The sequence below is a fragment of the Mauremys reevesii genome, unplaced genomic scaffold (assembly GCF_016161935.1).
Source record: "Mauremys reevesii isolate NIE-2019 unplaced genomic scaffold, ASM1616193v1 Contig43, whole genome shotgun sequence".
Taxonomy (NCBI): domain Eukaryota; kingdom Metazoa; phylum Chordata; order Testudines; family Geoemydidae; genus Mauremys; species Mauremys reevesii.
This window is the reverse complement of record NW_024100855.1, coordinates 184,730-197,303: the sequence shown is the minus strand read 5'-3', so window position 1 is coordinate 197,303 and position 12,574 is coordinate 184,730. Positions and strand designations below refer to the sequence as shown.

The 12,574-nt window shown below is 51.0% G+C and overlaps 1 protein-coding gene across 1 annotated transcript; it reads right to left on the bottom strand.

Moving 5' to 3' along the window:
- Positions 1–3,632: 3,632 nt before the first annotated feature.
- LOC120394225 (killer cell lectin-like receptor subfamily B member 1B allele C) lies at positions 3,633–12,574 on the bottom strand. The gene is made up of 6 exons (XM_039518452.1): positions 12,487–12,574; positions 9,560–9,658; positions 8,640–8,809; positions 6,081–6,233; positions 4,817–4,929; positions 3,633–3,765 (listed from the first exon to the last, which is right to left on the bottom strand). The coding sequence occupies exons 1-6, from the start codon at positions 12,572–12,574 to the stop codon at positions 3,642–3,644; spliced, it is 747 nt and encodes a 248-aa protein (XP_039374386.1). The 3' UTR covers positions 3,633–3,641.

Below are 12,574 nucleotides of genomic sequence, written 5' to 3'. Positions count from 1 at the left end.
CCCCCCCATTTCCACCCATGCGGGGGCGGGGGGGTAAAACTGCAGATAAACTTTTGAACTCTGGGGTGGCACTGACCAGAGACTTTCGGGTTGTTGGACTCTGGGGTGATTGGACTTGAGACCCTAAGGGGGAAAGGACATTGCCAAACGTACTTGGAGGTGCGTTTTTGTTGATTATGGTTTGTGTTATAATCCTGTTTGTGGTGTTTCTTCAACGTGATGCCGCACTGTTTCCCTCCTTTATTAAAAGGATTTTGCTACACTCGGACTCCGTGCTTGCGAGAGGGGAAGCATTGCCTCCTCGAGGCGCCCGGGGGGTGGTGGTATGTAATTGTCCCAGGTCACTGGGAGGGGGTGGGGGGCTCGAGCCGGTTTTGCATTGTGCTATTGAAACGGAACCCCTGGATACTGAACCCAGCCCTTGTTGCTGCCAACTCAGAGCGGCAGAAGGGTTACATTCAGAACAAGACGCGTGAGCTGCCCTGGGCTGGAGCTGCAGGGCCAGGCTTTGTAGCGACGGATATAACAGACGTCGATCCTCTGTGGAGCAGGCGCAGGCAGCGACCTGTGACCCGCACTGACCAGTGGGTTACAATCGCTAATGGATCTGGGCAGAAATTTTTCGACAGCCCGTTTTTCCTGTCAGGGAAAATGGTGATTCATCAAAAATCAAGACATTCTGCAGGGACGTGTCTATTTTGACAAAAGTTTGGATGGAAACTTACCTGCTTGCCTGCCTGCCTGGCTCCTCAGCAGCCCCCCGGTGGCCTTCTCAGGAGCCGGAGTTGTCAGACTCGCAGGTCCTCGGTATCCTAACAGGGGGGAGCTGGGTCTCCCAGTGCTTCCTGCCTGTTTGGAAGTTTGCTCCCAGTGGGATGCCAGGGAGCTGGAGAGGTGGGACTGGACGTTTTTGCAAAATTCTTCCAAAATTGAATTTTTTTAAAACAATCCCTTCCGTGTAAAGTATCACAGAGCCGACCACTAATTCCTGTTTGGAATGAACACACTCACACCCCCACAAACTCTCTCTCTCTCTCTCTCTCTCTCTCTCTGCAGGAAACGTTTATGCTACCATGGCCGGTGTGGAGCTGGCATAGGGCCCTGCACATACCCTGCTTCCAGCCCCTTGGTGTAGGGGCTGGATTGAGGACATGGCCAGAATGCACTGTGCACTGTTCTGTGCTACCTAAGGCCAATAGAGAACAGACTGTAGGTTAGAGCAGCCTTGAAGCTGCTCCGATCTACAGCAGGCAGAGCTCTGCACAGACCCAGAATAGGGGGAAGCAAAAAGGGGGCTTAAAACTACTTAAATCCCAGCCTGAGCTGAGGAACGTGGTAACTGGGCTCAGGCTCTGTATCTCCAAAGGGGAGGTGTCGGCACATCCAGATCTGTTTACGTATCACGGTACAATACTGACTATGTGCTGTGGTGCAGACAGCAGAGGGAGCCAGAGTTCACTTCACTGTCACCAGCTGCGGTAAATCGGCCCGAGCCCCACTGAGTCCTTAGAGCCAAATCTCCAGCTGGTAGAAGCCAAAGGAGCTGGGCCAGTTAATGCAGTCTGGGGACCCCTGCCATAGCCCCAGACTTTTTCAGTCATTCCTCTCCTGCCCGCCCTCCCCCCCCTTACCTGGTCCCTGCCCCGCCGGGATTGGGGCTGTAGCTGGGGCCGGGAGCCAGTGGGGAGGGTGGGGCTGGAGCTGCAGCTGGGGGCGGGGCAGCGTGGGGCTGTGTAGCACTTCCTGCCCGCCCCCACATACAGGCTGGCCCAGGCCCCCCTACACGTTCCTCTGTGCCCTCCGTAGGGGGGCCCACCCCACAGTTTGGGGAGCACTGGGCTATGGCCTGGTAATTGTAACTATAATTCTAATGAGCATTTAAGAGACGCATTTCACACATGCCGTGGAATCCTGCCAGGAGTCTTTTGTCGCCTGAGGAAAGCGACAGCTGCTCTTTTGTGGTCAGCTGCGCTCCAGAGGTGTCGAAGATCAACTGCTAACTTTGAATCACACTTTAAGATGAGCGAGGTTTCTTTTTTAACCTGCTACCTCAGGTGGTCAGAGCTGTCTCCTTACAAAGATGTTGAAGAAATTGCAGCTCTTTCAGAGAACTACAAGGAGGATTTGGGCTCTTCTGGCAAACATGCCGGGCAGTGGGTGACATTAAAGAGGTCGTTCTACTTCGCTCATCACACACAAGGTTCGGGGGAGACCTGTTCACAGTCTGCGCGGGAAGAGGATTCTAGTCGAGATCTCGAGTCGGACACACTGAGGCAGAAGAATCCCATGGCTGGAAGGTGAAGCAAGACAAATTCAGACTGCAAATACGCTGCCCCCTTTTTAACAGTGAGGGGAACCGGCCATCGGAGCCACTTACCGAGGGATGTGGCGGATTCGCCATCGCGTGAGCGGTTTGACTCACAAGTGGGTTGGGCTAAGAGCGGTCGCTCAGCCCCACGGATTGGGCTCCAGGCCGGCATCACCGGAGAGGAGTCTCTGGCCTGTGTTACGCAGGAGATCAGACAAAATCATCGAACGGTCCTTTCTGGCCTTAAAAATCTACGGCCTTTTTCTGTCGATTTCTGGAATTTATGTTTATTTTTGTTACTTTGCTCATTTAACTGCACTTTGTATAACGGCCAAAATCTGCACCATAGTCCAGTGCCCCTGTTCGTGCATCTTTCATATGCTGGGAAGAGAACAATCATTTTTTAAAACCACAAAAATTGGCAGGGGACTTAGGTACGGCGCCGGCTTCCTCATTTCCCTGGGGGTGCCCAACCCCCACTCCCCCCATGTCTTACATGTAGATAGTAATGTTTGCTCTGTCCATTCAGGCTTCGATTTTCAGAGGAGCCCAAGAGTTGTATTTCATTAGGATTTGAACACCTGACACCTTTAGGGGCCTTGGAATCTCAGACTCTGATTGTAAATTCTCTGGGACAGGGAGTGTCTCACACTGTGTCTGTGCAGTGCCCGGCACAATGGGGCCCTGATCTCAGCTGGGGCAGGGACTGTCTCTCACTGTGTCTGTGCAGCGCCCGGCACAACGGGGCCCTGATCTCAGCTGGGGCAGGGACTGTCTCTCCCTGTGTGTCTGTGCAGCACCCGGCACAACGGGGCCCTGATCTCAGCTGGGGCAGGGACTGTCTCTCTCTGTGTGTCTGTGCAGCACCCGGCACAATGGGGCCCTGATCTCAGCTGGGGCAGGGACTGTCTCTCCCTGTGTGTCTGTGCAGCGCCCGGCAGAAGGGGGCCCTGATCTGAGCGCTACCGTAATGCACCTAATGATGTCCCAGGAATCAAATTATTTTTATACACTGAAAACAATTTTAGAAGCGAAGTGATTTTATAATTTTGTAAATCCAGAACCCTTCCAAAGAGCCTGATCCCCAGCTGGTATAAATCGAGGGAAGCTCCATTGGAGTCAATGAGGCCAGACCCCAGCTGGCTGAAATCAGCCGTAGCTCCATTTGAATGAGTGGGCCCAGGCCCCTGGCTGGTGTGAATCAGTCTTGCCCCACTGACTTTACTGGAGGGGCCCAGATTTCCCCCAGCTGAGAATTTGTTAGTGGTAATAAAGACAGACACACAATATTTTGCATTCCACCTCTTCAAACAGAGGCCACCAATCCAGCCGGTTAAATGAGCACAGCTTCCTTTTGGCAAATCCATTTATAGTCAGTGTTGCAGATTTCAGACTTGATCTGAGTCTTCTTGACTGCAGCACAGCTGTTCTCTTCCGCAGGACCCGATACCGTGAATCTAAGGAGTGAAGGAGACAGTCACTATCAGTGTGTTCAGAGGTGGAGCAGAGCCGCTTTTCTCCTTCCTCCCAAGACGCTGGGGTTCCAGCCGTCTTTCCCTAGGTAGGTTAATACGTAAAGCAAGTTGGTATGTTTTGGAGAGATGTGCATGGTACAGAAACGTGCAGCGAAGTTAACGCGGGTGCTCCTTCAGAGAGGCCAACCTTCAGAACCCTGCAAATCTTCCGCTTTTGAAACGTACATGCAAAGTTGAGTCAGTTTCAAATGTCAGTTTAAAACATGGGGAAGTTTTGATGAAATTTGTGTGACTTTTTTTCTAGGATTGGGTTTTTTTTGACCAGCTATTGAGGTAGTTGGAACTTTCTCAGTTTTGAAACTGATCAGCTTTGGAATTCTGAAATCTCAAATGTTGATTAAAAAAACCAAGAAAAGACTTAAATTGTTTCCACTGTTTTGCAATCAGTCCCGGGGCTGTAGCACCTATGGAAAAAAAATAGTGGGTGCTCAGCATCCACCAGCCACCCGCCAATCAGCTGTTCAGCGCCAGGCAGGAGATGCTGAGGGGATGGGGCGGAGCCTGGGCAGGAAGAGATGGAGTGGGGATGGGGCTATGGGGGAGGGGGCAGGCCCTCAGGGTAGAGCAAGGGTGGAACACCCACCCAGAAAGAAGGAAGTGACCACATTTGCCAAGGACCAATGAGCCTAGGGTTGCCAACCCTCCAAGATTGCCCTGGCGTCTTCAAGAATTAAAGATGTCATGTGATGAGACCTCCAGGAATTCATCCAACCAAAGTTGGTAACCCTAGATGAGCCCAGGCAAACAGAGACCCTGATTCATTTATGTATTCGCTTAGCTTCCCTCCCCTGGGTACTGCCATTCACTGCAATGAGACAGTCAAACCCACGTATGTTTGCCAGATTGAGGCCTTTACACTGTAAAATTAATGGATGAAATCCTTCAACAGCAGATTTACCGTTGACTTTAATGGGGATTTCACTCTATATACTTATTGCAGACTGATGTCAAATACTAATCAGGAAACACTTACAGTGTTTGATTTAACGGGGAACCATCCACCCAGGTCCACTTCCTCCCAGGGGAGGTGATGTTGAGTCCAATCCACGCCGGAATACGATTTCCTGTAAGATTCTGTGTGAACTCCTGTGAAATGGGCACGGGGTCAGAGAGAACAGAACATGGTGGAATTCTCTGGCTCCTTTGCTCACGATGCAAATGAGACCTGATCTCTAGTTTGGGTTTTGATCATTAATATCAGTGACAAATCAGGACTAGCTGAAACGCCAATTGAAAGTGCTGTAAACATAACAAATAACTTACACTACTAATTAACAACTGAGTCAGTCCTGTTCCCCTCCACCAGGATTTTGATTAATTTTATTTCAAATTTTCAATGAACTTCAGTAAACATTCTCAATTTTTTGGAATGAAAAAATTTAAAAAAATTTTTGTGCTGGCTTTTTTTAACACAGCTCTAATGAATAATTAGTAACATTTCAGCCCAGGGCAAACTCTCTGCTGTTATCCAGCTACTGTGCCTCTTTCCATATAGGGCATGATTCTGTACTGAGTGACCAAACCCTGTGCAACATTGTTATACAGCTGTTACGCAGCTGCCCCACCCCAGAGGTAGTCGCATCCCAGTGATAGCTGAACAATCCCTGTCTCCAGTTTGCACTTCATCATTTTAGGACCGTAAAATGCTTTGGGATCTACTATTAATGTATTTATGTAATATATTTAGGCCTGGAAAGATTAGATTTTTATTGGTAAATGTCAAATTCACTGTAGACACACAAACCGATGAAAAAATATTTCCATGGATGATGATAATTTACAGAGAGGTAAAGTAAGAAAAACCCTGGTTGAGACATTAGCATTTGATTTAAGGAGTTTTACTTTGTATATTTTGATGGTTACAAAACGTGACCATTTTGAATCTCAACAGCTACTGTCATTAAATAGTTATGGTCGGACCTCTCTGCCCAGTGTCTGCCCCCGCCCCGTGATTTCCCACAACTGTGGAAATATAAAGCAATAAAAATAGATAAAAAATACTTATAACCCATAATTTTGCACCACTGAAAATATAAATTTAAAAGATATCTGTCAAAATTCTGAAAAAGATGAATAGCTCTTTTCACTGTAAAATTTTCCAGTGAAAAAATAGAAAAATTGTGAAAGAAAATTTTGCTTTCAAAAGTTTGTTGATAGAAAAATAAAAGAGGGTTTCTTGACCTGCGCTCATTAACAAGGACACAAATATGTTAGGTGAAGTTTAGCACATTCTTTACCAGCTCCTCCCGGTCCTGGATCATGAGCAGGTGAGACCCCCTCCGTGAGCAGTCATCACGGCCCCAGCTCCAGTACTGATTCTCTTCCGACAGCCAGTAGCACTTGTCCATGTGCGGCACCCAGTGCCTGGGGCAGAGTTTGCACCCGGAGCCCTCTGGATGAGGAAATGGAACAGTTCTCAATAACGAGTCTAATCATGCTACCAGCTCTGACCAGCTTCCCCCGCAGAGTCGCCCGGAGCCTTCCCACTCAGTGTGTTAGTGAGACAACGTGCAGCGCGTTGGCACAGCTCCGGGGAGCGTGGCAACATCATAACAGCATTGGGTGCTCTGTGTCAGTGCTGACCCCAATACCTCTGTGTGGTGCAGGTTAGTGGAACGGGGGGCTCAGTAGGGGGCATTCTCCCTTCACAGCCATTACTGGCTCCAATGCCCCAATGTGGCACTGGGGGGCGCTGTGCTAGGCCATCAGAGGCTCAATAGGGGGCGCTCTCACCTTGCAGCCACTGCTGACCCCAATGCACCAGTGCAGTGCTAGGGGGCGCTGTGCTGCAGGGCTCAGTAGGGAGTATGCTAATGTCAGTCAATGCTGGCCCTGATCTCAGCTGGGGCAGGGACTGTCTCTCGCCGTGTGTCTGTGCAGCCCGGCACAACGGGGCCCTGATCTCAGCTGGGGCAGGGACTGTCTCTCCCTGTGAGTCCGTGCAGCACCTGGCACAGTGTGACCCTGATCTCAGTTAGTGCCTCTAGGTGCTACACATGTAATACACCTATCAACCAAAGAACTATAAAATCTTATTACGCTATTATGGCTCCAGCTGCCTGTCCAGGGCTCTGACCATCCTGACTGGCCACGAGCTGTCACAGCTGAGGCTGTAGATTCCTGGCAATACTATAGGCAGGGGTTGGCAACCTTTCAGAAGTGCTGTGCCAAGTCTTTATTTAGTCACTCTGATTTAAGATTTCGCGTGTCGGTCATACATTGTAACGTTTTTAGAAGGGCTCTTTCTATAAGTCTATAATATAGAACTAAACGATTGTATGTAAAGTAAACAAGAGCCCTCCGGACTAGTGACCAGGACCTGGGCAGTGTGAGTGCCACTGAAAATCAGCTCGCGTGCCGCCTTCGGCACACGTGCCATAGGTTGCCTACCCCTGTTATAGAGGCTTATGAAAGTAGGGATGGGATAGAGGGGGTGGGAACGAAGATGTCTCGGCTTTATGTATGTAAGCAGAGTCAGGATGAGCTCTACCCTGACATCTGGTGGTAAATTATGAGGAGTGGGAAAAGGAATTCCAAGCATTTGCATTGGAGCGGGAAAAGGAATTTCAGGAATTTACATTGGCACACCCACCCCACTTAGCATAGCACACAGCAGCCTGGGATGGTTATTTTGACAGCTGTGGGATCCCCAATTTCTTTGTTATTGGGGCAGGAGGAATAAAGTGCTGTCACCCTAATTATGTGAATGAGGAACTATGAGACTGCTTTATGACAGGAATGACTCAACCTAAATTAAATAGCACTTGCTAGACAAGGGACATGGGTGCCAAAACCCACTGAATTGAGAGAGGTTGGGGACTGCTTATGGTAGGGGCCCCTTTTGAGGGCCTGGATCACCCACTGCACATCCTCCTCTCTCCACTGTCAAAAGAGCAGAGCTAATTTTGGTTCCCTTAGGAGTCCATCTAGAGGCTGCTAAGCTGAATTCACGTTGGACCAGTAGCCAGCACTGAGGCTCCCCTACTAAGAACTGAAAGAGCTGAACTTACTGAGCTGAGATCCCTGAGTGCTGTGTTAACTAGTGGGGGAGCCTGAAGATCTATCGCCAAGCAGAGCGGAGCAGTTTGCAGCGTGCTGGAGCAGCTCATGGCACAGTGAGCAGAGTGGAGCGGCTCGTGGGGACGGCTGGAGGAGCGGCACAGCTGGTGGAGTGGAGCCGGTCGTGGTGAAGGCTGCAGCAGAACTCCACGGAGAGGCGGAGCAGTTGGCCCTGGCCCACGTAAGGTGCCCCTTAACACCCTGTGTGTACCCCCCATTTCCACCCATGCTGGGGGGGGGGGAACTCTGCAGATAAACTTTTGAACTCTGGGGTGGCACTGACCAGAGACTTTTGGGTTGTTGGACTTTGAGGTGATTGGACTTAAGACCCTAAGGGGGAAAGGACATTGCCAAATGTACTTGGAGGTGCGTTTTTGTCGCTTATGGTTTGTGTTATAATCCTGTTTGTGGTGTTTCTTCAACGTGATGCCGCATTGTTTCCCTCCTTTATTAAAAGGATTTTGCTACACTCGGACTCCGTGCTTGCGAGAGGGGAAGTATTGCCTCCTAGAGGCGCCCGGGGGGGTGGTAGGTAATTGTCCCAGGTCACTGGGTGGGGGCTCGAGCCGGTTTTGCCATGTGTTATTGAAACAGAACCCCTGGATACTGAACCCGGCCCTTGTTGCTGCCAGCTCAGAGGGGCAGAAGGGTTACATGTAAAAATCTGGGTGTGTAACAGTGAGAGTGAGTGACTGGTCGGATACAGGATGTGGGGGGAACGGGGGGGGGGGGTTAACGGCTGAGCTGTTTTCCACCCCACACAAATTTCGCTTCAGGTAAGATCGGAAACCCTCCAATGTACGGTTGCACGCTGGTGTGTTTTCATTGATCTCACATGAATTGCTCTGCTGAGCGGTCTGCTGGACGACGGCTGCTGTTGGGCGAGTCTGGGATGGGCACTGACCAACTGCAAGATAAATAGAAGCGAAAAATTGGAAAAGACAAGGCCAGATTCCAGCTGGGGTAGATCAGCCGTATCTCCATCCCCAGGTGCTGATTTCTGGATTTCCCAGAGGGTGATACACCCCCGCTCTGTCCTGAGGCCCCGCCCCTGCACTACCTCTCCCCCAAAGCCCCGCCCTCACTCCACCTCTCCCCACCCCGAGGCCCCGTCCTTGCTACATTCTTCTTGCCCCCACTCCACCCCCCTTCCTCCAAAATCCCCTTTCCCATCCCATCCCCTTCTCTTCCCCCGTCCCATCCCCCTGCCCTCCGAACAGCTGATCAGCAGCCAGCCCTGGGGCCAGGCCGAACCACTGTGGCTGGTGGGTGCTGAACCCCTATTATTTGTCTGTGGGTGCCTGAGGCCTAGAGCACCCCTGACATAGGTGCCTATGGCTCCATCGGAGTCAATGGGCCAGATCCCAGCTGGTGTGACTCAGCCATAGCTCCATAGGAGTTGATGGGCAGATCCCCAGGCAGTGTAAATCAATGACCCTAAGGCAATTTATTGCAACTGAGAACCTGGCACAGTTGTCCCAGAAGCACAACGTTCAAGGCTAGAAGAGACCATTTGGCTCATCTAGTCTGAGCTCCTGTATCACCCAGGCCAGAGGCCGCCGCTCAGCGATTCTTGCATTGAGCCCCAACAAGGTGTGTTGAGTTCCCGGAGCGTTGCTGGGCCGCAGCCCAAAACCCACAGCCGGGGGCTACTCACCCAGGACAGCCAGCGCTATCACAGCTCCCAGCAGGACGATGTTCCCGGCCCAGCCCACCCGCAGAGCGATCCGATGCCAAAGCAGGCACTGCGGACAAGCTGCAAGAATCAACGGGGGAAATGCAGAGCCAGTTTGCATGCACTGGGGGAGATAACTGCCTGTGGTGCACCCACACCCATTGACATCTGCAAGGCAACATCTCTGCCCTTTAACGCTCTGGCCTGGCCTGTTTGCAGTTCTCACCTGTCGGTGGAAAGAAGCCCCCTTGTTTGACTGTGGCTAGCTGAGCAAATTTCCTGCAAAAGTCTCTGAGAAGGAGGTGGATCAGACACTGCTCTTCTCAGCTCAGCAGATCAGGAAACCCACTGCCGGAAGTGTGGGGGTTGGGGGGAGGTGAACATATGTTAATGATCATACAGAGATACAGTAAACTAGTGTAAACCATCAGCTCTGAGTGGATCTAGGGAGGTGGTGGAATCTCCTTCCTTAGAGGTTTTTAAGGCCCGGCTTGACAAAGCCCTGGCTGGGATGATTTAGTTTGGTTTGGTCCTGCTTTGAGCAGGGGGTTGGACTAGATACCTCCTGAGGTCCCTTCCAACCCTGAGATTCTATGATTCTATGATCTCTAAACTGAGGCTGGACAGGATGATTCCAACCATCTCAACCCATCTCCTGCAACAGCCGGGGCTGGGAATTTCACCCAGGATTTCCTGCCTCCAGCCCAGCAATATGTGGTGGGATGAAGGCGAGACGCAGAACACATCGCTCAGTGACACACCTTGCAGAAGGTGTCATCTCCTAGGGATCCCTTTGTGCTGCGAGCCCGATTCAGCGAGGGGGAGGAGCTGTCAGACCCAGCGCAGAGAGACCAACACTCGTCTTGGTTGTGAAGCCCACAAAAAAACTTGACAATGGCTAGGCTGAGGGTGCAGCTACCACAGCTCGTCACAGCGACCGTTATGGGCTCGTCGTTCTCCCCATCGTCTGTCTGTAACCGTCTGTCGTCTCCTGCCTTAGGCCCAGATTGGAAATGCCATAGGGCAGGGCACTGCCTTTTTATCCTGGGTTTGTGCAGCACCCAGCACAATGGAGTCCTGGTAAACGACTGGGGCTGCTAGAGGCCACGATAATACAGATGTAAGCAGAGTCAGGATGAGCTCTACCCTGACATCTGGTGGTAAATTATGAGGAGTGGGCAAAGGAATTTCAAGCATTTGCATTGGAGTGGGGAAAGGAATTTCAGGAATTTACATTTGCATTGACAAACTCACTCCACTTAGCATAGCGCACAGCAGCCTGGGATGGTTATTTTCACAGCTGTGGGAGCCCCAATTTCTTTGTTATTGGGGCAGGAGGAATACAATGTTGTCACCCTGATTAAGTAAATGAGGAACTACAAAACTGCCTTATGATAAAGGGTTTCATTATCAAGCCTGGGAGGGGGCCGGCATGCTCAGCGGAGGAGGTGGACCCGAGGTGAGCTGGGGCGGGCTCCCCAGGCAGGGTTAGCTGCTGCTGGGGGACGGGGGGAGTCTCCCCAGATGGGGTTAGCTTCCATGGGGGGAGGTCTCCCTGGGTGGGGTTAGCTGCAAAGGGGGGGTAGCTGCTAAAGCACATTTTCCTCACCACCCCCAATCCGGGCTTGGTGGCTCAGGACACAGCTTTCCAGATGGCCCCAGTCCAACAGCACCTCCGGCTGTGGGGTCTATGGGCAGATTTCCAGAGATTAGCACCCAATGCGCTGGGCTCCCCTGGAACCTAGCCACTGAGTTGGGTGCCCACACGAAAGCTGAGAGCCCCTGCAAATTTGGTCCCTGTTGTGGTGCTGAGCATTGTGGGAAAATGAATAAATAAATCAAGGCGGAAAGGCCAGGTGCTCAGCTGGTACAAATCAGCAAAGCCCTGTAGACGCCAGTGGCGTCACCGCGATTTACACCAGGGCCTACACCAGGGCCAACCTGGCTCTTAGACTGTCGCTGGTTTGGAAGAGTTCAGAGTCACTGTCTCATTTACCAGTGCAGAAGTGAGTCAAAGCCTTACGCTGAGCTTCTCCTACGGGCTAGAGGAACCTAAACCCAGACCCCAGCTGGTGCAAAGCTGCTGAAAGGCCACCACAGTCTACAGAGCTGTTGATTCTCTGGCCTTGCATAGTGATGCCCAGACAAAAATCTGTGTGAAGGTGGCGTGTAATTTAATGGTAAAAGCTTTCCAGGGGTGTTAGAATCATCCTACCGCCAAGCACTGCCCCAAAATTGAGAGTTAAGGTTACCCTGAAAAGGAATCCAGGTCTGGAAATGCACAATTAAGGCAGTCACACAACTTAAGAATGCCCTGTAGTGATGCCATGAAATACAGATACAATTTTAGCATTTTGGATGCTGGGTTTGATGAAGCTGATTTGAAAGAGACATTCGATTGTCTTCAGGTTATTTTCTTTCATAGTCAGGGCTGATTTCAGATCTCAGTGACCTTGTTCCAAATCCGGACTGACTCCACTGCAATGAATTGTGTCAGGGCTGGATTCAGATCTCAGTTACCTTGTTCCAAATCCGGACTGACTCCACTGCAATGAATTGTGTCAGGGCTGGATTCAGATCTCAGTTACCTTGTTCCAAATCCAGAGTGACTCCACTGCAACGAATGGGGTCAGGGCTGGATTTTTACCTCAGTGACCAGAGGTAAATCCAGAGCAACCCCACTGAAGTCACTGGAGTTAGGACCAAATTCTGATCTCTGTGACCCTGGTGTAAATCCAGAGTTAATGCACTGAAGTCAGTGAAGCTGTGCCCGCCTACACCAGATGGGGATCTGACCCCTCGTGCATTGCTAGACCTGCTATTTATCAACATTACAGCAGCAAAAATGGAATCCCAGCCTCCCAAAATCCACCCCCCTGAAAAACCGCCACAAAGTGAAGTGCACTCACTGTGATGCTGAGCCAGGGCCGACCTGTCGCTGGGCAGGGAGCCTGCCGGGTGGGTTAGATAAGTGTAGATTGCTCCCTCCTCAGCCAT